We start from the raw sequence: 25076 nt of genomic DNA on the forward strand, positions 1-25076 counted from the left end.
CCAGTGGAAGCAGAAACCACAAGGATGGGATGAGACATGTACCTGGCATAGACCCCGGGACAACTGTACAACTCAAGTGGCCGTCCTGTCGCTTTCCTGCTTGTGTGGAGGGGCGACGGGGTGTTTCTCCTCAGCTCACTGACCAGTCCTGACCTTGCTCAGCCGATGAGCTCTACGTGCTCCCAGTGGCCTAGGCAGCCAGACCAGGAAGGTGCCAGAGACCACAGCACACCTACACCTCTAAGAAGCTTCTACTTCTCGTCTGGATGACAGGGTCCCTGGCAGAATGGAACATGCAAGCAGGAGCGTGACTTCCCTTGCGTCTCCCAGGCAACTCCAAGTCTCAAAGGAGCTAGACTCCTGGGAGAGAGAACTTTGATTTTCAAAAGATTGTGTCCCTGTAGCTGGTGCACAGACGCTGGATTTCCAGAGTGCTGTGTAGGAGGGGCTGAACGGAGAGAAAGTTCTTGCTTGCTCATCACCCCGGCCCTCCCCCAGAAGGAGATGGAGACCACCAAGGGCTCAGGACTGTTTCCTTTCGGGACAGTTGCCAGTGTAGTTCACCACAGCTGGCCAGGGACCATCGTCCACAGAGGGCCCTCCACGGGTGTGCCCCCAGGCTCCAGGTCCCCCAGGTATGGAGGACCTGCAGCCCTCAGTGTGTAGCCACGGGAGAAAGGTTAGGGCCCCTCGTTTGGTCACAGTGGTGGGCGTGGGCAGGGGTGGCACCACACCAGACATGGCCAGCAGGTGTTGGCGAGCACCTCGGGCATGGAGCTCATCAGCTGAGCATGATCACAACCAGTGAGCTCACGGGAAATGCCCTGCCCATGTACGAGGCAGGACAGCATGTGCCAGCCAGGTGGAGGGCTGTGAGGCCTGGAGGGCATGGCCTGGGCTAGCTGGCCCCGACTGTCAGGACCCTGACCCCCATACGGGGCTCATGCTGGGGGGACAAGCTTTGTACATGTCACAGCACAGGCAGGGCCATGGAACACAGCACCTGGGGGCAGGCCAGACAGGACCTCTGTGAGCAGCAGGCCTGTAGGGTGCAGGCGCAAGGGCCGGGCAGGTGAGGGAGGAGCAGAGAGGCCTGCCTTCCTGGCAAAGGCTGCGAGAGGTGAGCCGAGACTTGTGGACAGAGTTCAGTTCTGCACATGGAGGGAGGGGTTGGGGGTCGAACCCAGTGACCCAGCTGTTTTCTGCTGGGAATGAGCCCTAAAACATCTGAAAAAGGCAGACAAGGATCTCACAGCAGAGCTTTTTATAATAGAAGATACTTGAACTACGGAACCAGCCCACATGTGCCTGGTAGAGGGCCTGGTGGCAGATGATGGCACAGGCCCCACACAACCACAATAGAGTGGACATATGAGGTCCATCAAAAGATGCATAGATTTCCATGGGGAAAAAAATGGTCTAGAAATGTACATATATCGAATGATAACACTGGTAATTATAATGGTAGTTGGGGTTTGGGATAATTTTTTTTTAAGTCTGTACAAGTTTTTCATCATTTTATTTTATTTCTCTTTTTTTTTTTTTAAGAGAGAGAAAGAGAAGAACAGAAGGAGAGGGAGAGAGAATCTCAAGCAGATGCTACGTGGGGCTCAATTTCATGACCCTGAGATCATGACCTGAGCCCAAACCAAGGTCAGATATTTAACTGACTGAGCCACCCAGTACAGACCCCCCCCCTTTTAAAAGTCTTTCATCATCTTAATAATAACAAGTGACTATAGTTTTCTGACATTTCCAAAGTCATACAAAAAGAATAACAGGGCTCAATTATTTGAGGTCTGTTTTAAGGTCACACTCTGGTTGACAGTGATTCCATGCTTCCCTGGTTTCTACATATGCCATCTTTGTGGTGATGCCAGGAGGGGACAAGAGAGGACCCTGGGGATGACTCTTCAGATCAGCCACTGGGCGACTGTTGGCAGCAGCATGTGGGCATCGGCAATCTGCTGGCCAGCAGGTGTCATGGAGACACGTGGAGCCCAACCCATAACCCTGCTTTCTTCAACATTCCTCCTGTCTGAATAAACTCTCCCGAATCAGGCAACTAGTCCAAACCAGCGCTTCACATGCAAAGCACCGCTGACCCAATGTGGGAAGGCTCTGAGTCTCACTGCCTATAAATAAGGCAGCCTGTCAGAGGTCTCCACTGCCCAGTGTCCTCAAGCCACTCAAGCCAAAAATCCAGCCAGGAGCAATGATGTATGTGGCCAGGAGAGACAGAGCAGACAGATTTCCATCTGCCAGGCCTGGGCCAGTGGGGAGGCTGGGCCCACAGGCTGGCACTAGGGCTCCAGGCCCCATCTTTGCTGGCACCTGCCGACTCCCGTGGACCCAACACAAGACACTCCATGCAGCCAAGGGTCAGGAGGCTTGGGAGGACCAGGCTGCCCAGGCACGTGGAGCCACCTCAGACATGGCTGTGCACCTAAATAAAACCAGTGGGAGGGGCCTTCTGACAGCTTTGCAGGAGCCCTGGCCTCCTGCTGACACACTTGCTATAAAGCAAATATGTGGGATTGCACAGCAAACCATTACTTAGAGCTGGGATGGAGGAGTGCAGAGACGTCACACTTGTGAAAGTGCTTTTTCTCAAAGGTCAAGATGGATAAGGTGGAGGATTGATGCTTAGCACAGTGTGTGCATCTGACTCGCTCCTCCAGGCAGGGCAGAGCCCAAGGCAAAAGCCTCCCAGGATGTCTGCTGAGGACTGGCTACACCAGGCAGGGCTCTATCCTCAGGGACAGAAAAAAACAAAGTGTGACTTTCTGATGGAGATGGGTTTTCAATCCATCCTGCTCTGCATCAGATCTTCGTTTTTGTTACTATTAGTAGGAGGTGATGAGAAATGTTGCTGGTGCCAGCGGGCGGACGAGGTAACTCCACTGACAACAGAGCTGTTGACGACAGAGGACCGCAGGCTCAGCTGAGCAGAGCGTAATGACGAGATCGTGGGCCCTTTTGAGTGGCCCAAGAGGCAGCCAGGCCACTGCTAACCGCTGGCAGGTATCACAGCAAAAAGGGGCTCTCCTTTAAGTGACTTAGATTAAAAATTCATGAGCATAGTGCATCGCACTGGATTCCCTGTCCTCAGCATCCTGCCAGGGCCTGGGAGGCACTGTGTTGACAGGAGGCCCTGCTACACCCTTAATGAATTGTTCTGAGAACATACAGGACAAGCTAAGTTTAGTCTGAGGTGGATTTAATGCAACCCCCAGGTGTTTTGTACCTCTCATTCCCCAGCTCTGCCCACACCAAACAGGGCTTTCTGGGCCTCGGACCCAGGCCTGTTTCCTCCTAGGCAAGAGCCACAGGGCTGATAGTGCTGTGGCTTTCAATGGCTTAATGTTATGATTCTGTGCCTTAGGGGATTAGCGAAGCCTTGGTGGGAGTGAGAAAAATTAGGCAGGGATAAAAATAAGGAAGGAGAAGCAACTACAGCTGCTTTCAGATAAAAATAATTGGGAATGCAGCCCTCGAAAAGATATCCTGTCTCAGAGGTCAGCAGGTGGACATCTCTGCCCTGACTTCAAAGCCAAGCCCAGCCCTGTGCACCATGGAGCTGTGCCACTGGGTCTGTCACAAGGAAGGTCTTTGACTCTGATAAAACAGATGCATGTCATATTCTTTCTGGGTGACTCTACGGCAGGACACCATGCCAAGGAGCCTCGTAATGCTGTTTCCTGGAGCCATGCACGCCCACGGCCCTCCAAGGACATGCACTGGTCAGGAGGCCGAGGGGCAGCAAGCTCTGTAATCACACACACAAGGCAAGCTTCACTCTTTCCAGGCCTCCTTTCCCTACCTACCAAAGACAGACCCCCGAGACTGCACACGTGAGTGGCTCACACACCTCTGGAGCAGAAAGTCGATGAAGCCTGGACTGCTACTCACAGAGTGCCCTGCACATCTCTTTATAGTGCCCTGGCCTCTATTGGTTGGAAGGCCAGCCTGTTTCTGGCTGCCATGCTGAGGCCACGGACCCCAGATTCTAAATTGTCTGGTTGTTACCAGACCCCCGCGGCCCAGAGCTTCATTTTCATGGGGCCCTGAGCAGTCCTGGAAGGTGGGCTATTTTATTTTCCTGTCAGGATTAGCAACAGGGAAAAAGGGATTCTGTGGCTGGCAGGCCGTGTGGGGGCTCCTAGTTGCCCTCCTGGACACATTGGGACCCTGAGAGAAACATCTCATTTTAATTTTTAATATGAGTCCAGAAAACACTGTCATCACCCCAAAGAGCAGTGAAATGAGCATGTTTTATTCATCACATTCTACTCTGGAACACGGAACGTGCTTCCTAAAGAAAACTTTAGAATGAAACATTTATGGCCTGATTCTTCTGCTTAGCTTCCAAAAGAGCTGCACATACCCTGCAGGGCCAGTGGGTCCAGGGGTGCCTCCCTGGCCCTGGCCCAGGGGATGTGGGCTGGGGAGGCCTACCTGGGCCAGGCAGGGTGGGGGCCTCGGCTGGAGGAGCTCAGGCCAGCAGTGTGAGGTCAGGGGCTAGGAGCCTGCACAAGATGGTCCATCCATGAGAGAGGGCAGCCATGCTTTGTGCCCACATGACCTCCCGTGCTCTCTCGTAGGCACTCAGGAAAGCTGGCTGGCTGCCCAGGGAGGAGGCCTCTGTTCACCTCCAGTGCTGCCCCCTGCCCGTCCTCCCTGCAGGAGTTGGGACGTGCTCACCAGCATCCGACTCTAGCATCCAAGCTGCTGACTGCAACTCTGCATGTACAGGCCTCATTGAGTCTCCGTGGTTGGCTTCAGGGTCAACACACTCACCCCAGTTCAAATCTGGCTGCTCCCTGCTTCTGTCAGTGAGGTGTTCACGGCACCCAACCACACCGACTCACGTGCGGCTTCTGCTCACAGGGCAGGAGCAGCTATGACGGAGACCACACAGCCCACGAGGTCTAAAATATTTATTACCTGGCCCTTTACCTGCTCTTGGTGGGATAGGATGAACCTCCAGCTTCTGCCCTCATCTCACTGGGCCAGCATTTGGCCACAGCTGTGCCAACATCCAGAACATTCTTAAGGCAAAAGGCAAGAGGCAAAAGGCAAAAGGCAAAAAAAAAAAAAAAAAAAAAAAAAGAAAAAAGAAAAAATGGTGGACAGATATAGGAGAATAGCAGCCACAAAATGACTCCAGTTTAGGGAATGAAAATCGACTTGCTTGATGGTTCAGCGTAGGAAGGTGCCAGCAGCCCCTGTAGACAGAGCAACTCCTTTCTCCGTGTGAGGCCATACAACCCAGGGCATCTGTATCCTGCTTTGCACAAAGTGTACGTTAGTCATAGCCCAATGTCTTGCCTCCTGTATAGCGAGAGGCTGCCAGAGTGGCGGGCTTTGAGAAACCATCTGTTCAACCCTAATTGTGTGTCTATCCTCCCACCCGTGCCTCTGCAAGCCTGCTGTGGAGACGCTCTGTGACGGGCACTGAGGGGGCGTAAGGGACCAGCAGACCTGGTCAGTGAGGCTCACAGGCTGTGGTGCCATTACGAGAGCCGGTGGTGGTGCCCGCCCAGCTGTGCCAGCTCAGGGGACAGGAGGGGACTGAGGTCCGGGAAGACTGCAGGGTCTGCCAGGCCTTGCTGGGTCACCGATGCCCTGGGTGGGGAAGAAGCAGCTGGCAAGGTGTGCTCTGGGAAGTGACTGGGGCTGGCCGGCGGCAGGTGAGGTGGCCAGGAAGTGAGAGGGTGAGAGGGGAGACTCTGAACATCCTCATGACCTCCTACCGAGAAACGGTGCTTCACACCAGCCCTGAGGGCACACGAAGATCCCGGAGGAAGCCAACTCAGTGATCCCTGCTGCCCATTCTTGCTTGCTTCCTTCTCTCTTGGCTCCATCCAGAAGCAAAGCTGCCCTCCCTCCTCTGACCTGCCGTGGCCCTTCCCTTGTGCTCACGCACAGAACTTCCTACTGTCTACCCCCCAGCGCATGGACATGTTCCCAGCTCTTGGTGGGCTGGGTGGGTTCTGCAGGCTGGGCTCCATAGGCTGCTGGTTTCACAAAAGTCCACTAAACTTGCGAGGATGGCCTGAGGGAACCAGCAGCTTGCCTGCATTCCTGGGCCAGCAGGCGCCCACCAGAGCTTCTGGGAGCTTACCAGGTGCCAAACGGACCCCAGGGACCTTCCCTGACACGTCTCCCCTCACCCACCACAGACAGCCTGAGGCACAGACAGAAACCGTGGGTATGGTTCCCATCTTGTCATAGCCACAGGAGAAACCTGGTTGGTACCTGATGAAAACAGCCAGGCCACGGTTCTCTGTCCCCACAGCTGGTAAGTCATGTTCACAGCAGTTCTCAGGGTTGCAAAAGGAAGTTCTCCTCACACAAAGTCCTCAGGATGGGATTTTTAAAATTCATCCCATGTTCACTTGTTACTGTTTTTCTGGCTCCTTCTAAAGGCATGGAGTTCAATTCCTAACTCTGTGGAAATGCTACCACTAAGCAGCATTCTCCACCTGGGTGGTGCCGGAGCCTGGTGGCCTAGGGCTGACGGCAACGGAGCGGCCGTCACTTCTATCAGCACTGCCCCTGTGCTCCCTCCCACCCAGGGCTTCGTCCTGGGCCCCAGATAAGAGCTAAGAGCAGCGGAGCAGAGAGCCTTGGGCCTGCTCCTCTGAAGCCAGGTGGCTGTAGGAGGCATCTTAAAGATGCCCTGGAAGCTTCCAACGAGACTTCTCCTAATTACTTCTCAGACGCGGGCAGACACTCAAGGGGTATTCTCTTTTGATGTTTTCCCTGCTGAATTTCAAACGCTTCCCCTTCCATGGATTTCAAAGGGCATTTTCCTAATCTCCAGGGTTTCTGTTTGCTTGTGAGAAGTTGATTCGTAAGCCATCTAACTCCGACACTGAGAAACATTCGGGGTCTGGTGAAGGAGCCTGCCCCTGCTGGACAGGGCCAACCGGCCGTGACCCTGGCCCCTTCACAGACCGAGCCCAGAGCCGGCCGGGGAGCCAGCACGCACCCGCAGGCGGCCCAACACCAACTAGCATCAAAACATTGCCTTCAGTCTACAACTGTCAGCTCTTCCACTGTCCTTGTCTGCAGACGGCAGTGCAGCCTCTTCAAGCTTCTCGGCCTCTGTGTAAACAGTTAAACATCTGCAAACAGATGTGCAGGTTCCGGGGGCTGATCTCTTCTCCTTATGGGTATCCAACTAGACTCTGTCTCTCCACCCCTGCAAGGAGAGCAGGGCCTTTGCACCAGTTCCCATACAGCCCACCCCTGCCACAGGGATGAGACATTCCAGAACAGAGGTCAGTGAGTGTTTTCCATATGGGGCCAGAAAATGAGTATTCTAGGCTCTGTGAGTCATCTAACACAGCCCTTTCCCAGCACGAAAACACGCACAGATGATGTATGAATGAGGAGGGGTGACTGTGTTCCAGTGAAACTTTCATTCACCACAACAGGGAGTGGGTCAGACTTGGCCCGTGGCCATCTGGTGGTGTCCCAGGAGGGCACCGTGGGTCACAGCCCTGGGCTGCCCGGGGCCAACACGGCTGGGTGAGAAGGAAGCCACTGAGGGTTTGAGGCTGCTTGTCACTGTTGCATAACCTGGCTCACACATGCCAATCCGGGGTTCTCCTGGGCTATAGGAACCCACAGAGGTTCCTCAGGCGGTCTGGTGATGACTCTAGCCATTCGCTTGGTTTCCTGTTTGGTTTACGAGGGAATGATTCTAAAATGTATGTAATCACCTCCTAATTTGATCCAATGATCTCTATCAGCAAATGACTGCATTTTAAAAATTGGAGTCAGCCTGAATAACCTCTCCTCTGTGCCTCCTCTGATAATCCTCCCTCTTCCCGCAGGAAGGACATGTTGAGTGCTGCTTCATTATTCATGAGGAATGGTGTTGACCCTCTGACCTCTCCAAATGGCAGGGAGAAATAATTCATAAAGGTGCAAATGTGAGCAGGGCAGGCCATCTGAGGCTCAGCTGACCCTGTGCCCCTGGGAGCCCCTCAGCTGGCCACCTTGCAGCTGAACCCTGTCTGCCTCCCCTCAGGGAGCTGGTAAGAGTGGGGAGGCCATGCAGCATCTCTGGCATCACATTGTTAAGTAAGCAAGACCATTCAGTATGTGGTGCAGCGGACACAGACCCCATGCTCACCCAAGAAGAAATCGAATGGGTATGAACTCTGCTCCAGGGCAGGTGCCAGGGTACAGAAGTGACCGGCACCTAGTTCTTGCCCTCAAAGAACCTGAGGTTCAGGGCGGTGGCCAAATACACAAATGACAGAGGCTACATCTTCCACAATAAATGTATGGAAAATGTCCTGCAGGCACAGAGCAAATGAATCTGGTTGGGGGGAAACGAGGTGTCCTAGAGCCATGGAAAGCTGCAGAGGGGAAGTGAGCAGGGATTTCCCACACGGGGATGTGTCTGTGTCAGGTGGAGGGAGGATGAGAGGGGAAGGGAGAGAGGACACACAGACGGGCTGGGCACAGGTCACGGTGAGGGGTGAGCCCGCGCCACATTGCTGTGTGGTACAGGCTACACGCAGGGCAGCCAACGTGGGAGCGGACAGTGACAGGGGAAGCTGGAAAGAATCTGGGGCTAAGTGGAAGGGCTCTGCAGGCCAACTTAAGGAACATGGAGTCAATCCTAAGGCAATGCAGAGTTCCAGAAGCAGTTGTGGAAAGATCAGCCTTATTACCGGTGGATTCTGGGGAACCCCAGAAGCAGAGAGTTACTTCGGAATCAGCCTGAACCAAGGCAGACAGGGTGCCACAAATGAAGGGGCTCCCGGGTGTGGCTGGAGTTGTCAGGCTGTTCTGGCACCCCCTGGCAGCTATGCTGGGGCTCGGGGATCAGGTCACGGGAATGACCTGAGAGGACAGGCCACGTAGACTGTCTTGAGGCTGAGGCACTGGAATGTCTAAAGGCCTCCTCTGTGGCCCTCTTCCCACTGGAGGCTGTGTGCTGTAGACGGCAGGGCTATGGGAGGAGGGAGAGGAGGGCTGCCCGACCCACCGGCCGGCGCATGATGCCTGTGTCAGGCTGCACCGGTGTCAGGAGTGGTTTGTTACAGTGGATGGTCTACATCACCCTGATTGACACCACGGGAGATAGGCTGTGGAACTAGAGCGACTCCCGGTTGGATGGCAGAGGGGACAGGGCAAGCAGGGGCAGGGGGGTGGCACAGTTTGGATAAGATGGGATAAAGATGAGGAAGCGGGCTTGAGGACAGAAGAGGACAGCTGCGCTCTTCTGATGTGGCTGGAATGAGGTCCCTGTGTAGGGCCGCCATCGGGTGAGGCCTGAAGGCAGAGCGTGGACAGTGCGCGGCCTGGCTGCTAGTTAGATGAGAGCCCCTGGGAGCAGGCACGGGGCACAAGGGAAAGGCTGATGTTCACATGGGGCAAGGAAGTGCTCGGAGTGTGGGCCCAGCTCCCAGGAACCCAGGGAGGGGTCGTGCCCACAGCATCTGGAGCTGCAGGATCTCAGGGAGAAGGACAAGGGGCGGGGACACAGGACCTGTGGGTGGCGCGGGCTGGCTGGTGTGGCAGCAGGGGTGGAGGTGGGAGCCATGGCAGAGCTGAGGGCGCCTGCCGAGTGGGGAGCCATGTGCTCTAGGAGTAGGAGCGGGGCGGGGCACGCACCCTCTCTGGACAGTGTCACCATCCTCACCCCACAGCTCCCTGGGAACCCGAGGCCCAACTCTCGTTGTGGGTCCAGGGGGAACATTCCATCAGGTGGCCATCCTTCCGACACAAGGTCCCATGATCATTCCTTGCTGGACACGAGGAGCCCACATTTCTGAGTGGGAATTTACCATAGTGGCCTTGGATGACTGAAGGCAAGAAGAAATAAACACAGTACAGCAAGAACACGGGCAGAACACGAGAGGAGGAAAACCCTCCACCGGCAGTACTGAAAGGGGAAGCCAAGCGGAGGGGCAGTGGGCTGGCCAGGGGCCACCTTCCTTCTGGCTCCTACCCATTGTGCCTCATCCCTGTGCCCCTGGCTCTCCGGAACTAACCCCCCGGGCAGATTCTAGAGCCTCAGGATTCCCACGGGTGTGCAGAAACCTCACAACAAGGCGGTGTCCGACAGTACCCTCCACGGCGAAGGCACTCGAATTCCAGAACCTTCCATGTTCCCAGCCTCCTGTCAAGTGCCAGGCCAGGGAGGACCTGGTGTTTGCGCCTTTCAACTTTAGGCCAAAGTCAGAACCTTCCTCTCGTTCTGTCTGAGGACCCCACGCTCCCACCCAGGGTGAGCCATACGACGGCCATGCTCTTCCTTTTCTTCACCTCTTGGCCTTCCCGGCCTTTCCAGGCCATCAAAGCTGCCTCAGACGTGAGCCTCTGTGTGTCAAGGGCCACGGAGTGTATACTTCAGCCTCTGGCTTGTTCTCTGTCTCCTTTTCCTCTATCTCCATCCTCTTTTCTTCCTTTTTGAAAACAACCCTTAACAACATGCAAATTGTTCTGAGAGCCAGAGCTGTGGAGCAACAGCCCCAAGGGTAGGTACAGTGTGCCAGCCTCGGGCCCAGCACAGTGTCCTGCTGCACAGCTGACCCCCTGCAAAGGCTTCAAGGGCTCGGCATCCTTCTCAGCCCTCACTCTCACTCCTGCCTGGTGCTAGGACTGCATCCTGAGCCTGTCTCAGCTCTGAGAGGGAAGCGATATCTCAAGCCTCAGGGAACTGCTGCCTCTCCGAGCAGGGTATCTAATGAGGCCCTGGGAGCAGACCTGAGCCCACCTGGATGGGAGCCCGATGTGGCTCCCAGAGCCCACTGACTGTCACACAGCACCCTGCACATGGGCCTGGCTATTACAGCCAGACCACCCTCCCTTTCTGATGGGTTTCGTTGGTGGGGTCAGCCCTGCGGTTGGAAAGTTTTAAAAGCCTCCCCTTGTGGCATGAAACACACCAAACAAGAATCCAGACGGCCGGGATCCCCAGCTCTGTCCTGCAGCAATGCCTCGAGTCTCCTCCACCACTGCCCTGGGGGCAGGGACCAGGCATCCCTGGCTTAACGGACAGGCCTCTGGGACCCAGCACAGGTCCCACAGCCTCTGAGGTCCAGTGAAGGGAAGAGAAATCTAGGGCAACCAACTGCCCTGCTGTGCCCAACTGTCCCGTTGTTAGCACTTTACTGCTGTGCTCTGGGCATCCTCAGTGCCAGGTGCGATGGGTGCTGGTCATCCAGTGTGGACTCGGGGCTCATGTCTCGCGCTGGCCTGCACTACTGCCTGGAGGGGGACAGAAGGGCTGCTGCAGGTGTCTGAGGTGCTGGTGCCTCTTGCTACACACAGGAGGCCAGGAGCTCTCAAGGCCCAGCCCAGGCTGCACCCAGACCAGCCGCGTTGGTGCTGTGGGGCCAGAGCTGTGTCAGGGGATGTGCAAGCCTCCTGCTGCAAAGGCTGGATTCTGGGAAGGGTCCTCGGACTTGCACGGCGGGTATATGAGGCCCTGGGCCCACACAGCTGGGCCTGGTTGTCGCTGGGGACAGACCAGTGAGCTGCTGGCAGGCAGGATGCTCATCAATCCCCACCCTCACGAGGTACTGCTGTGGGCGGCGCCACCCCCCTTCATCTACCTGTGGCCTCTGGCACTCCAACGTCTAGCGCAGTCCATGGTACAGGGAGAACGTGGCCAGCACACATGAGGCCTGAGCCCCGGCTGACGTACCCGATGCAGCGGGGCCGGTCTTATTCCTGATCCCCAGCGGCAGAGGAACCACTACACATGCTCACTGAAAAGAGGTCAGCCTGTGCTCTCAATTTACCCTCACAGCAATAGCTGCTCCATTTAACAGATGAGAAAGCTGAGGATCTGGGAAGAGTTGGCACCTGGACCGTGATCAACCTGGCGCTTAAAGGCAGCTCTAGAGGCTCAGAGAGGTTCAGCAATTCTCCTGGGTGCACAGCCCATGAGCAGAGGAGCCTGGCTGTCCACTGAGACACTGCCCTCATCTGCACGCCACCCGGGTCCCAGACTAAAGGAGGAAGGGAGGAGGGGAGGGAGGGAGGAGGCGGCCTGGACAGGGTGCCAGCCACTCTCCACAGGCACTGGCTGTATTTTCCTTCTCCATCTCCTGGGGCTGAGGTCAGCCCTGTGCATTTACAGAAGAGGAGCTGAGGGGCCGCAGTGTCCATAGCCTGGATTCGTGTCTGTGCCATCTGGACAGGGCAGGGAGTCTGTCAGGCCAGTGCAGTGCTGAGACATGACTCATGCTCTCTGGGCTTCAGTTTCCTCATGTGCAAATGAAAATAATCCAACCTGCTGGCTCTCCTGACGGTGGGATGTACAAAGAAGCCCAGACAAGGGAGGTGAGAGCAGGAGCGGAGGAGATGAGGCTGGAGCAGCACTGCCTGGGGTCACGCAAGCCGCACACTTGCACACACCCTGGATGCCCCCCCAGGCAGCCGTGCAACCCCCACTGTGCTCTGCAGGGTGTGGGCCCAGCTTTAGGTCAACAGTGCTCACTGCCTTCCATCTGAGAAGCAGCTACCGAATTTTAGAGCCATTTGTATAAAAACCATAGCCCTGACACTTCCCCTCGACTCTACGAAGGAACACGAAGGAGAGCGAGGAGAGTCAGCGATGCTAACGAGCTCTGGCTCAGCTGCGGGGGCTTCCCTATCCCAGAGCATCTCACCTGCGCTGTTACTGTGTGCACGTGCCTGGTCTGAATGCAGCTCATCTTCCACCACAGGGTTTCAGGATCAAGTCCAGTAAACAAAGAGCAGCATAGTCACTTCACATAGGGCAGCCCTTTCTGATCAGAGTCACATCCATGTAAGGTACCTGTCACATGAGAGCCGGTCTTGCAGACTGACTCAGTGGCAGCTGCTCACCCGAGGCCATGCACACCACGAGCACGCACTCAGCCACCCCTTTTCCATGCAGGTAGCTGCTCTTCCAGGACACACAGGCCTGTTGCCACAAACTTTCTATAAACACTGTGCAGTGTTCAACCAGGGTTCAGTAACTGTGACAACCAGTGACCACAGTTGCCCTCATTCTCCAGAAGAAGATGCTCTGGGACCCCTGGCCTAAAGTCCTAAACCTCTGCTCTTGTGGCCCAAGAAGTCCTGGGTGTGTGGGTGGGGGTGCAAACATGTGGGCAGAGCTGGCCTGGGTTCCTGATGACTGGCTTCTTTCATCTCACAGAGGGTTAAGGGTTCATCTTGTCAGTGATGATGGTCTGTGTCACGGCCTGTCTGCAGGGGCCTGGGGGACAGGAGGGCAGGGGTCTACCTGCACACTCCATGCCCCAGGGCACCAGGAGGCCCAGGCAGTCTTGCTCTGCCAGCCTGGAACCCATCCCTGACATCTGTCTGGCATGTACAGGCCTCCGTTTGTGGATGGAGGCAGGCCTGCAACGATGCTGCGTTTCTCCAGGTTCACAATCACAAAGCCCAGGTCTGCCTGCCAGGCACAGAAACCTGGGACTGGGTCCTGCTCCAGCGTGCCTGGCACAGTGGGGAGACGATCCGCATGGCACCGTGGCCAACTACAGGACCTACAGCTGCCACACGGGTCCTCGGGTCGGCCAGGAGATGGATGTCCTGGTGTGACCACGGGTCAGCACAGTCACACCTAGCCAGGAAGGCAGCAGGCAGGCGGCAGAGCTGGGGTTGGTCTGCGGGTGCATCTGACCTCGGACGGCATGCTGGTGCCTGCAGGACACAACCTGTGGTGTCTTCCAGCCTTACCCTTCCTACGGCTGCTCAGTGCCACCTCTTATGTGTCCCAATAATTAAGTTAATATGGGATGGGAGATAGGTGGAAACTGCTTTGCTTGACCTCTCACCCTTTTCAATGACCCTGACGAAAGCCTAGAGCCTGGCCATGACTTTCACTTCTAATGTAACTGCCGGAAAATGGGACTCAGGGTCCCAGTCCTTGCTAGGATGAGCTGACTCAGCACTGAGGTCCTTGTGCAACAAAATGGGACACAAATTAAAAAAAGAAAATCTGTTCCCTTCCTACCCTAGAGCCTGTCTCTAGTAGACCCAGACTGCATAGCCTGAACCTGCCCTCTGCTGCACTAACTCAGGAGCTGTGGACAGACAGGAGGGCAAGAGCAGGTGAGGATGAGGGCGAGGCAGACAGAACGCCAGAGCCCACACATTGTGGGGCAGGAACTCTGCTGATGTGCACTCAAAAGCTCCTGGGAACACTGGGGAAGCCTGAGCCTGGCAATCATTACCCACGGATTACAGGACACCATGGCCAGCACACGGAGACCAGCACGTGGTGTGTGGGGCAAACAATGGCTGGTAGCTTGAGAATAACGTCCCCCTCTTTCCTTCATCTTACCTCTGGAATGGAACCAGTGCCATGTCTAGAAATAGAAGGTCTCTGTAAAAATAAAAATCAAAGTACTAAACAAGGCAGTTCATTCTGGTTCTGAGCTTCTTTTGAAATGAGACTAGCAAGTGCTACAGAGATGCTAAAAACATACCATGCTGACAATAAACTGTACCCAGACTTCCTGCAAGACTCGACTGGATGCCCTGCGTGCATGCTGACAAAGGAGGACTTTCTCGAGTACACAGGCCTGTGTCACACACCACCTAGGTCACCTTTCCAACACCAAGTACCACTCCTCCATTTACCCTGGGAGCTACGAGACCAAGGCCTGGGGGTCCCTGAGGCCAGGCAGACACTGGGAAGTCATGGTGGCCCCCAGGGGCACGGCTGCCGTGGCCTTCCTTCTGCTAGTTGGGAGACCGGACGCTGAGCGCATGGCTGAGGATGCAGCTCCCTACCCCAGGACCAGAGGCCCAGCACCGCCCTGTCCACGACCCGAGGACATTACCTGGGTGGGAGCACTGCAGGACAGGTGGGCCAGGTCCCCAATTCTGGCCGCGGCCCGGGGATCACTGGAGCTGATCAAAACTGGAGCGCTGATCTCCATGGAGTGCCTGTGGCTCGTGGCTTGGGAGGACTTGTGTGTCACACTGAGCGCGGTGAAGGAGTGGCGCTTCTTGGCATTCTTCTTGCTGTCCACACGCCGCTGAAAGGCGCTGACCGCCCCCGTGCTGCTCGCTGAGGGTCCCAGGGCCACACTGGCTGCTGTGCCGGGGTCACAGGGCACCGGGGCGTGGCAGCCAGACACAGCGGCTGGGCAGGGCTTGTCCATCTCCATGAGCTGCTTGGCCGAGTCGTTGAGCTAGGTGAGAAAGGGAGGGGAAGCTTCAGTAAGTAGAGGTCACAGGCTCCAGCCCGCGTCCTCCCCACCCGGCAATGTGTTCTCACTCACATGGCCTTTCCAACAGACCTCCCTGTGAGTGGCACTGGGCACAAACACAGCAGAGGCAGCAGTGACCCCCAAAGACTTTATTGCAAAGGTCTCCAGAGCAGCTGTTTTTGGGGTAGCCCCATCCTTTCCCAGAGTGCCCATTTCTGGGGTGTGAGGTGCACACCTGCAGAGGGCATGGGGCAGGGGAGGGAAGAAGGAATGCCCAGCCACGGGCCCCACACTCCCCACGGTGACGGGTCTGGCCTGCCTGGCACCACTCTGGCCATGTGGGCAGGAAAACACAAGGCATGTGAGCAGAATGCACAACTGTCCCTGGTGACGGCAGGTGGTGGCGAGTGTCCCACCTGCTCGGCAGCAGCCACGGATGCTGTTTGCAGGACCAGGCTCGCCGCAGGCTGATCTGACCCCCAGTCCATGAGGGGGCAAGACCGTCCTGTTTTCAGCGATTCTGCAAGGACTCAGGGCACTGCTTCTTCCATTTCTCCCTACTTGTATCATAAAATAGCAGATACCTTCACCGGAAAAGTGCCTCTGACAAAAGTTCAATCCCAGGCAGTGCTTATCAGGTCAGGTGGGATGGGCTCGAGCCCCTGAGCAGCCTGGGGGACCCAGGGTCGGCACCCAGGCTGGCTGACGGCCTTCCCTACCAGAGCTGTGCTGGGCGGCACCTGAGGGGGGGCAAGGCCTCATGCTCCTGGAGATGCTGGGGGGCCTCAAGGTCAACTACCTTCTGCGAGCCAACTTGACTCTGCCTCCCGCACTCCCAGCAAGTTTTCCATCCCAGGTGTGCAACAGAGCCCTTCCTTCTCGGTCTGGGCTGGGCTCAAGCTAAGTTCCTACCCAAGGGGCAGCGCGCACAGAATAAAGGACAGAGAACTGGTTACCATGTGTTCAGTGTGGCCAGGAAGACAATGTGATGTGAGAAGCAGCCTGGGAACGTCTCTACAAGATGGGTTAAATAAATGTCGTTTTGCTAGGTAATGCCTGTAAAATTCTACTCTTTGTCCCTCATCCTTTCAGAAGTAGCAGAAGAAATGGAGTCACCACCAGCTAGCCCTGTGGGAGCCCTAGTTCAGGAAGCACAGAGTGAATCATGAAGGAGCTCGAACCTTTGCGTTTTGTTTCCTCCTGAGCCAACAAACAGCTGAGGGTGTCATGGGCTCAGGTGGGCCCGGCTGGCCCAGTTTCTGCCAGCGCACTGTGGCTCTGCTGGTGCTGGGAGCAGTGGCCACAATGACCCCTACATCACTGGGCATGGGTGCCCTCGTCCAGCTTCCCGACCACGAGGCAGCAGCAGGTGGCTGGATCCCAGTGTGGCAGCAGGCAGGCGGGGCAGCGTGCCTGCTGGGCTCCAACCCTGCTCTTTCTTTTTTTTCTCAGCACACATCACATTCCTAAATGTCCAGCCTATGGACACAAGCTCTTTGAATTCCCGAAGGGCAAACGCCCTGAGGCCAGTCATTGCCCAGCTCCAGCACTGCTCTCTGAACGAAGGTGATAGCCTGGAGCACACCTCCCTGGCCTGACATGGAATAGGTGTTCTTGCAGGTGGACAGGGACATCTCCAGCCCATCCATTTCTTCTCAGCGTTCTCAAAGGTGAAAAGGTCCCTTCACTCTGAAGAAGCACCAGTTTTCCTAAAATTCACTTCAAGATCTGGGCCTCAGCCAGGGTTTTTCTGCATGACAAGGGAGGCAAGCACAGGCGTGCCTGTCCCTGAGAGGCCTCCAGTGGCTCAGGGGTGTGAGCAGGGATGGTGGGAAGGATGCTTTCATTGGCAGGCTCTCTGCCAGAGCAGTGTCCGCGATGGGCTCCTGCATGTCGCCCTTGACACTGCAATAAAACTAGAGAAGAAAATCAGAGGAGAAGGGGGGATCAGAAAGACAAAGTGTGTCATGTCAGGCCATCCAGGAGGCTGAGGGGCCCCAGCTCCCACTTGGATTTGAGATGCCAGCAGCAGGGCACCCCCATGGTCCTGCCACAACATTGGGGGGTGGGCTTCAGCAGTCACCCACGCATGGGAAGTAGAGATAACATTCCTAACACAGACAGAACGTCAGAGGTCAGTGAGGCTGAGCCAACCAATAAGCCTTAAACTCAGAGGCTGGAGTTTCAGGGTGTCCAGGCAGAGCGAGCCACCCCAGGCTGAGGCCCAGGAGGTGTCAGGTGAGTGCATGGGGCACAAGTCGCCCTAGAGTCGGTATCTGAGTTAGGGCCTGGGATAGGAAATGGCTTGGTCACGACTGTCCACCCAGTCTTCCACCTGGGATGAGCCATGACACAGTGTGTCCAGAGGAGGGGCCACAAAGGGCAGACGTGAAGGACAGGGAAAGGGAAGAGGGTACAGCAAAGATGCATCTCCCTTCTCCACACTGTGGCCCCGACGTGCCCCCAGAGGGAGCATCAGAGTGTGGGTGGCACCCCACATGCCCCTAGCCTTGCCTTGGCCACTTCCAAGGCTACATGGACTTCAGAGGGAGAGTACTCGGGTTGCTGGCAGAGCCTCTGCCTGAGAGGTCAGGGGAGAAGGCAGGACGCAGGGCCCTCCTGAAATATGCACCAAACCATGGGTGCAGAGTAAAGAGTTCAGGGCTGAGGGCGAGGCACAGTCCAAGGTGCAGGAGCCACCCCCAGGCCCTTCCTGAGCCGGGGATGTGCACGGGAGCTGAGTGGGGGGCCAGGCCTGGAGGGGTCCAACCCGCCTGCCGTGGAGTCTGGGTCAGCCCTGGGACGGTGGAGGACAGACCACAGGTTCATACCCAGCCTGTACTACTAGGGTGTGCAGCTGGTAGCATCCTAATGAGTTAATAACAATAAAAAAAAAAAGGCCCCTCTGAATTTAAGCAGTGAGAGGAGGGTATGCTTCATCTCCATAATGCCAAGCAGATCACACACGCAGCAGTAGCTGCTCGTCCAGCCCCTGCAGACGCCCAGGCGAGGGCTGTAGAGCTGTCAGCATTTCCATTACAAATACCTGCCTTTCCCAGGGAGGTTTTGAAAAACTCACTGTAGGCCCCAAAATGTGTGATCTAAATCCAGGATTATTTCCTTTGAAACGTTTCTTCCAACCAGGCTCAGCTGTTTTGCTCTATTTTATGACTTTATTCATTTGCTGCTTCTACGGCGCTGGCTCACAGAACAGACCGGTGGCCATGGCCTCGCACGGCCATCCTGGGGCTTTTCGCACACCTGGGCTCGGTCTCCTGGGCCCCAGTGCTCTGCACCAGGCTGCAGGCCGCAGGTCAAGTGGCCACAGAGGAGCAGGAAGCAACAGGGACAACGCCTGCCACTTACGGGCAGCAGAGCCCAGACCCAATACCTTCATGTGGAACAGCAGTATATGGATATATTAGCACTGATGCCACCCAAGGTTGGGCTAAAATAACCTGGTTCTTCCTCCCAAGCAGTTGATCTGGAGCATCTCACGTAGTTGCCCTGTGATTCCGCTGAGTGTGAGAAACGTGTGAGAAACTCTAGGATATCCAGGCATGGGCAGAAGAGAGGCATACGCGCGTCCAGGGCAGAGGGAGCCATGATCTGAGCTGAGGCCACAGCAGCTGGGAGCACCACAGGGGCTGGCCTGGCAGGACCTGCTCACTGATGGCCACAAGGCTCATCCCAACACCGCTCAGTCCTCAAGACCTTTCCCCAGCAGGCTGCCATGGCCAACCACGCCGCCCCCCTCTCAATGGACACCAGAGTGTGGGCCACATGCCCATGGTGGGCACTGAAAGGGAAGGCCAATAAATGTCCAGAGAGATAGACATGGTCAGCAAGCCACAGGGGTAGGGAGGGTTTCCTTCCTGTGCTGAGCGGTCCACACGTCATCCGTGCCAGAGCCCCTGACATCTCTGCGGTAGGCCAGTGGCTGACCAATGAAAGCCCCTCCCAATGAAGATAGACAGTTCAGCATTAGCTTCTTCACTGAACCTTTGCTTTGGTGACAAGCAGCTTCTTGTTGGAGCCGTGTGTACAGGGGATTAAGCCGTAATTTGCCACCCTGGACTGGACTAGACAAGCACACGGCCGGTAAGCAGATGGTGGGCCGGCAGATCCCACGCCGACTGCTGCAACTCTGTGACCGGTTCCTGGCAGCGACCGTCCCCACTGGGGGAGCTGCCAGCGTCTTCCCAATAAGCTCCGATTAGCCATGTCATGTGACACTCAGGGCTGGGCCCATCCACGGCCTGACTGCAGGACACCTTTGCCCCGCACGTGCTGGGCAGCAGCTCCTGCAGTACACCCTCCAGGTGCAGCCTCCATTTCTCATCTCCTCAGACTCCAAATGGGGCAGTGCCCGCCTGCCCGAGGCCTCCACGCCCCAGAAGCCAGATGGCTCTGCTCTCCCCAGAGCAGGCTACAGCCTGTCTCCTGGGCCTGAGGGATGCTGCCCAGGTAGCCTGGGAGCCCCAGGGGAAGGACCGAGGAGGCTGTAAACTCTGAAGTCACCCCCATGTTCCCCCCACAAGCAGAATGCTAGAACATTCTGTGAATGGCTGCTTCCTGCCAATGGTGAAGAGTGATATGTGGAGGGGAGAACGCGTGCTTCCTGGAATTCTGCCCCAGGATGCTCCCCGCTCCCACCAAGATGTGCTTCTGGCAGTGACAGGGCTCTGCTTCCCCATCTGAACATGGCTGGTCACCAATCTGCTCCTCTCCTCACAGAGACAGAACACACAGGCCTGGGCTGCTGTTTGCACACAGATGACACACACACCCCAATGCATCCAAGAACCCCTATTCTGCCCGCTTGGGGATGAGAATAGAAGACATCTCCAACTTCCATACAAAATGGAAACAAAGTGGCACCAACATGGACCAGTCTCACTGGGTTTGTTCATGTATCCTGAGGACAGTCAGTGTCCCTGGAAGGGATGGCACCTGGCAGGCCTGTCCCCTCCCTCTGTGGGGGGCCCTCTACAGTAGCCAGCCCAAGCCCCAAACACTCAGCCGCCACCCATGTGCCTCGTCCCCGGGTCCAGTCAGCCATGGCGCGCCCCAGTCAGGGACCGTGGGTCTCCCCTGGCACAGGACCCTCTTCCCAGGTCTCTGCCTCACCAACTTCGTCAGCTCAGGTGTGGTCTTCCTCCACGCCACTCTTCTCTCCAGCCACAGAAACATCTGGAAACGTCAGAACTGAAGGGTTCTTCTTTCCATTGTTGCAATAGTTCCATACGAAGTCCTCTTAGAGTCACCACTAGAGAGGTGGCATCCTGGCTGCAGGTGATTTTGGGGACCGGATTGAATAAAAAAGCTCTCATCTGCAGGCTCAGGTGAGCCCTGAGGCCCCCGCAGGGAGCCTGAGGCTAGCAAGGGATTTTGGTACTTGATCCCGGGCAGGGCTCAGTGACCTGAAATCACCAGTGCTGGCCAAGAGGACTTGAGACTGAGGGAATGTGGGGGGATCTTTTAAAGAAGGAGTAAGACCGGAAACCAGACATGCAGGCTGCTGTCAGATACAACATGCAAGAAGGGACAATGGGGCGAGGGGCCCTGCAGGTCTCAAGTGAAATACCAGGAAACCTCCATCCTAACCCAGAGGCGAGAAGTCCAGTCTGCATGCGCCCGCACCCCAGAACGACAGGCTGGCGATGGAGACCAGAGGGAGGGAAGTATGTGTCTTTCCTTTCTTGGAAATCCAGGAAGCCAAAGAGGGGAGCAAGCTGGAAGGCAGGTGTCACCATTTAAAACGCAGGCAACCAGTGGATGCGGGCACACAACCGCTACTTCCTGAACACCTGTGGTGTCCTGGCTCCACTCCTGGGGATGCTCTGGTGAGGGGGAGGGGCTGTCCTAGTAAAGCCTATACTTCTGCATGGGGCGAACTCTTTGGGAGCTTTGTAAAGCTGTGGATTTTGGCTCAATAGGTCTGGGATGGCCCTCAAGTTCCTGCATGTAGACAAACTCCCGGGAGACACTGCTGTGGCTCTTGCAGACCCATGGTGGCTGGAACAGACTGCTTTGCGCTCTCCCCACAGAAGAGCCACATGACCAGAGATGGAAGCCTGGGCTTGGCACACAGCTTTAATGTGAGGCTTCCCCCCCACCCCCTCATCCCCCGGTGGGCTCCGGAGAACACAGGTCACCAGGCCTGCTAGTTGGCCTATTATTCGTGACAGCTTCACAAACTCAGGAGCGGAGGAAGACTGGCCTTTACTCGCCTGAAACTTTTGTCAGGAAAAATCTCAGGAGCCTCCCGCCTCCAGAGGTGGGCAGGCACACACGGCTGACTGCATTTTGATCTGTGCTCGTCTGTAAAACACTCCGTTCTTTGGGGATCAGATCGTCAGCAGGGGCAAGTGAGAAGAGAATGATCTGCTTTCAGCTCTGGCACCCCTCACCCTCCTCCTCGAAGGCTGTCTCGGGAACACAGCTTGTGCCTTTGATGAGCAAGGCCTTTGTGACCAAAACAAGGATTCTGGAGCACTAAGAAGGTTAAAGCAGACAGGGGATGACGGCCAGCCATGCACAACACAGTTCCACCCTCGCCCCACAAGGCTCATCTGACCCTCATACCCACCGTCCAAGGTCCACACGGCCATTTCACAGAGGAGTACACTGAGTCTCAGAGGAGAAGTTTAAGTGTCTTGTTCCAAATCACACAGTGAACAAGTGGCCAGATGGCAGGCCTACCACATGTCTGTGGGTCTGCCATTGTTCCCTTCTTACTGCAGAGTGTGGAGATGCTTTCTGGTCCTGCTACATCTTTGGGTTAAAAAATTATCATAGCCATGAGGGTACATCTATGCCTTCTGCAATCAGAGGGGCTTGGGTTCCTTTTAGAGATTCAAATGTGGACCTTTAAAACATCCAGACCTTTTATGGGAGCATGAAAATTAGGTCAGGCAAATTCTCACCCTGGGAGGACCCCAGTTGCAATTATCAAGGGTGGGGGCTATTTCTATTCTCTTTCATTTTATTGCAAACGGGTGGGGACCTCACAGGCCTGACAACAATGCCAAACCTTTTTTTACTGGAAAATTGAACTCTAGACATTTGTACTACACATGCCAACAACCTGGGCTGACATTTTCCCATTCGCTCAACATGTATTTGTTGTGTACCTGCTATGGGAAAGGCTTTTCTACCCTGGGAGGTATCCCCATCCTCATAACTAAGCACTCTTTGAGGTGGTGAGCACCCCAGTGGTGTAGTGGAAGCCATCATCCCAGGCTGCTGGCCAGTCCGCGTTGACCCACACCCACCCAGCCCAGGGCAGCTGCTTCTTTTCTCTTCTGTTCTCTCCGTGTCCTCTTCTCAAGGTGACTGGATTGGACAGGTGAGGCTGCACTTGCCAAAGTGGGCTGCTGAACTGAGGCAGTTATTCAGATGACTGAGGTTTCAAACAAGAAATATCCAGCAATTAAGACAAAGCTGTAGACCTGAACTGCCTAGACAATTGCTTAATCTTGCATATAAAGACTGAGTTCGGGTGAGGATTGTGGAAGAGATGATCTTAAGAATTAAAGTGCAGGGTGGGGAATGGGATTCATTTCAACACCCCATTACCACAGACTCGACAAGGACACTTGTCAGACCGGGACACTTCCCATGAGAAGGGGGCGCACATCCCCTGGTCCCCTAGAAGCTTGTAGAGCAGGGGCTGTTTCACATACCTCCATCGTGCTTGCAGCTCAGAGTGGGGGCAGCTGGGCACGGCTACCCACCGCCTCGGCAAACCTGTCCCACCCCTTGCCCTCGCAGATCACGGTGACATTCACATCATAACCCTCTATGACCCTGTGCTGCCCTGACAGCACCTTCCTGAGAGTCAGAGGGGGGGCCCTGGTCCTCTGGGGCACATGTGACAAGGCAGTGAGTCCTGGCCACGACCTCATGGCCACATCACTGCCATGTGGGCTCCTAAGCGGCCCTCAGATAGAAAGGCAGTGTCCCTGCTTGGGGAGTGGGTCCCTCCACTGCAACCAGAAACTACACAGCAGGCTCCCCCTTTCAGCTTCTGCTCCAAGTCGTCACCCCTTCCTTCTCAGGCATGTACCCCAGTTACCATGGGGAACAAGGCTTCCTCTCCTTTGAATTCAGCCTCTCATTAGTGGGTTATGTTCCCTGTCCTAGCAATCACACTCTCCATTCAGTATCCGAGCCCACAAAAAAGGAGAATTCCAAGGAGTCTGATAAAATTATAGAAGGAAAAAGAACTTCACTCATTTGCTAAGAATGTGTTAAACTCAGGAAAAAAGCTCGTAAGCGGCAAAGAATTATGATTAGCACCTTAGCAAGGTGTGTCCTGTCAGCAAAGCGACCGCTTAGAAGTTTTGAGATTCGTGTAAGGATCCTATCATAATTTTGTCTGAAGATAAAATGTAGAAGGAAAAAAAAAGGTTGTTTTTCAACTAAGAAGAGGAACACAAAGGCACCATTTATTCTCCATTTTCTGTAAGAACCCTCAAGGGGACATCTTGCTGCTTGGAAGGTAGCAAGACATGGGACTGTCCCAGCAGAGATACCCCCGTGCCACAAAGCGCACTGCCTGGGGGGGGGGGGGGGCGGGGGGGTGTGCTTGCACCTGTATCTCTGACCGTCTCAGACCAGCACTGACTGAAACAGTGTCACAGAAGTCACAGATTTTGGGCAGCTGAGAAAGGAGGAAAAGGGAACCATGAAGGGATGTGGCTGGTACAGAATTCAGATTCAGATGGCAGACAACAGCTTCTTTGATGGTACCAGGGCCAGTCCAGCAAGGTGACCCAGTCCAGGGCCCTGCAACCTTTACCCCCCAGCAGTAATGCCCTTCTGGGCATACAGTGCCAGTAAATTACATACGTGTTCTAGTGTACCACTATATTAACACGCATCAGAAAACATACACATAATAGAAATTGAAAGGAGTCAGAAAAATTTAAATAATAAATTTGAAAAAAGTTCTAATATCTCCTTTCTTTACTCACAGAGCTTCATGCATCCTATTTTGTTTTTGTTTTTTTTTTTAAAGATTTTATTTATTTATTTGAGAGAAAGAGAGTGTGAATAAGGTTGGGAAGAGCAGAGGGAGAAGCTGACAGCCCCTGAGCAGGGAGCCAGATGTGGGACTTGATCCCAGGACCTGAGATGAAGGCAGACAGATGCTCAACCACTGAGCCACCCAGGCGCCCCATCGTGTACCCTACTTTGAAGATCTCTAGCCAACAGGAATTTTTAAAGTGCAATTTAGTGGGTCTTGATCAGTGTTTTCTAAAAAAAAAAAAAGAACCAGATTAAAAGAGAAAATGCCAGAATGCATCACGTGCTAAGGGTAAAAAACAGCTGGTTTAGTTTCACATACACACTGGTGCATTCTCTGGGTCACTATGTAAACGGCATTTCTCATTGTGAGATGCAATCTAAGACGGCTGAAAGCCATTGGTATTAAGAGGGAAAGAGAGACATTTCCCTGTCAAGAAATAAAAGTCCTCTTTTCCCTGTCTGCATGGCTTCAATGTGTGGTGTGAGGGTGCCTGGGGGGCTCAGTTGGTTAAGAGTCTGCCTTTGGCTCAGGTCATGGCCCCAGGGCCCTGGGATGGAGCCCGCTCAGTCTGCTTCTCCCTCTGCCTCTGCCACTCCCCCAGCTCTGTCTTCCTCTCAAATAAATCTTATTTTAAAATGTGTGGTGTGGTGCCTCCAGCCCCCATGGCTTGGTGCTCCCCATGAATAGCTGGAAAGCCTTTCTGGGGACACCCAGGCACCATAGGCTCCCTGCAGAGGACCCAGGTTGAGAACACTGCTTGCTGGGGATCCCTGGGTGGCTCAGCAGTTTGGCGCCTGCCTTCAGCCCAGAGCATAATCCTGGAGTCCCGGGATCGAGTCCCACATCAG

The 25076-nt window shown here is 55.2% G+C and overlaps 1 protein-coding gene and 1 long non-coding RNA gene across 3 annotated transcripts in view; one reads left to right on the forward strand and one right to left on the reverse strand.

The window, feature by feature from the left end:
• SH3RF3 (SH3 domain containing ring finger 3) overlaps positions 1 to 25076 on the reverse strand; it is a 355587-nt gene that overhangs the window by 91051 nt on the left and 239460 nt on the right. Inside the window, exons 4-5 of the mRNA XM_077915849.1 lie at positions 14820 to 15173; positions 14318 to 14359 (exon numbers count right to left, since the gene is read on the reverse strand). Of these exons, the coding sequence (XP_077771975.1) occupies positions 14318 to 14359; positions 14820 to 15173 (396 nt within the window). The remainder of the gene's footprint in view (positions 1 to 14317; positions 14360 to 14819; positions 15174 to 25076) is intronic.
• Positions 731 to 8306, forward strand: LOC144323888 (uncharacterized). 2 transcript variants are annotated; one of them, XR_013389242.1, is made up of 5 exons: positions 731 to 1120; positions 1549 to 1653; positions 2851 to 3024; positions 4605 to 7289; positions 7848 to 8306. It is a non-coding gene; the product is annotated as an uncharacterized LOC144323888 (long non-coding RNA). The 2 variants fall into 2 exon arrangements; XR_013389243.1 differs by lacking the exons at positions 2851 to 3024; positions 4605 to 7289.

Source organism: Canis aureus, chromosome 11 (genome assembly GCF_053574225.1).
Source record: "Canis aureus isolate CA01 chromosome 11, VMU_Caureus_v.1.0, whole genome shotgun sequence".
In the NCBI taxonomy this organism is placed as follows: domain Eukaryota; kingdom Metazoa; phylum Chordata; class Mammalia; order Carnivora; family Canidae; genus Canis; species Canis aureus.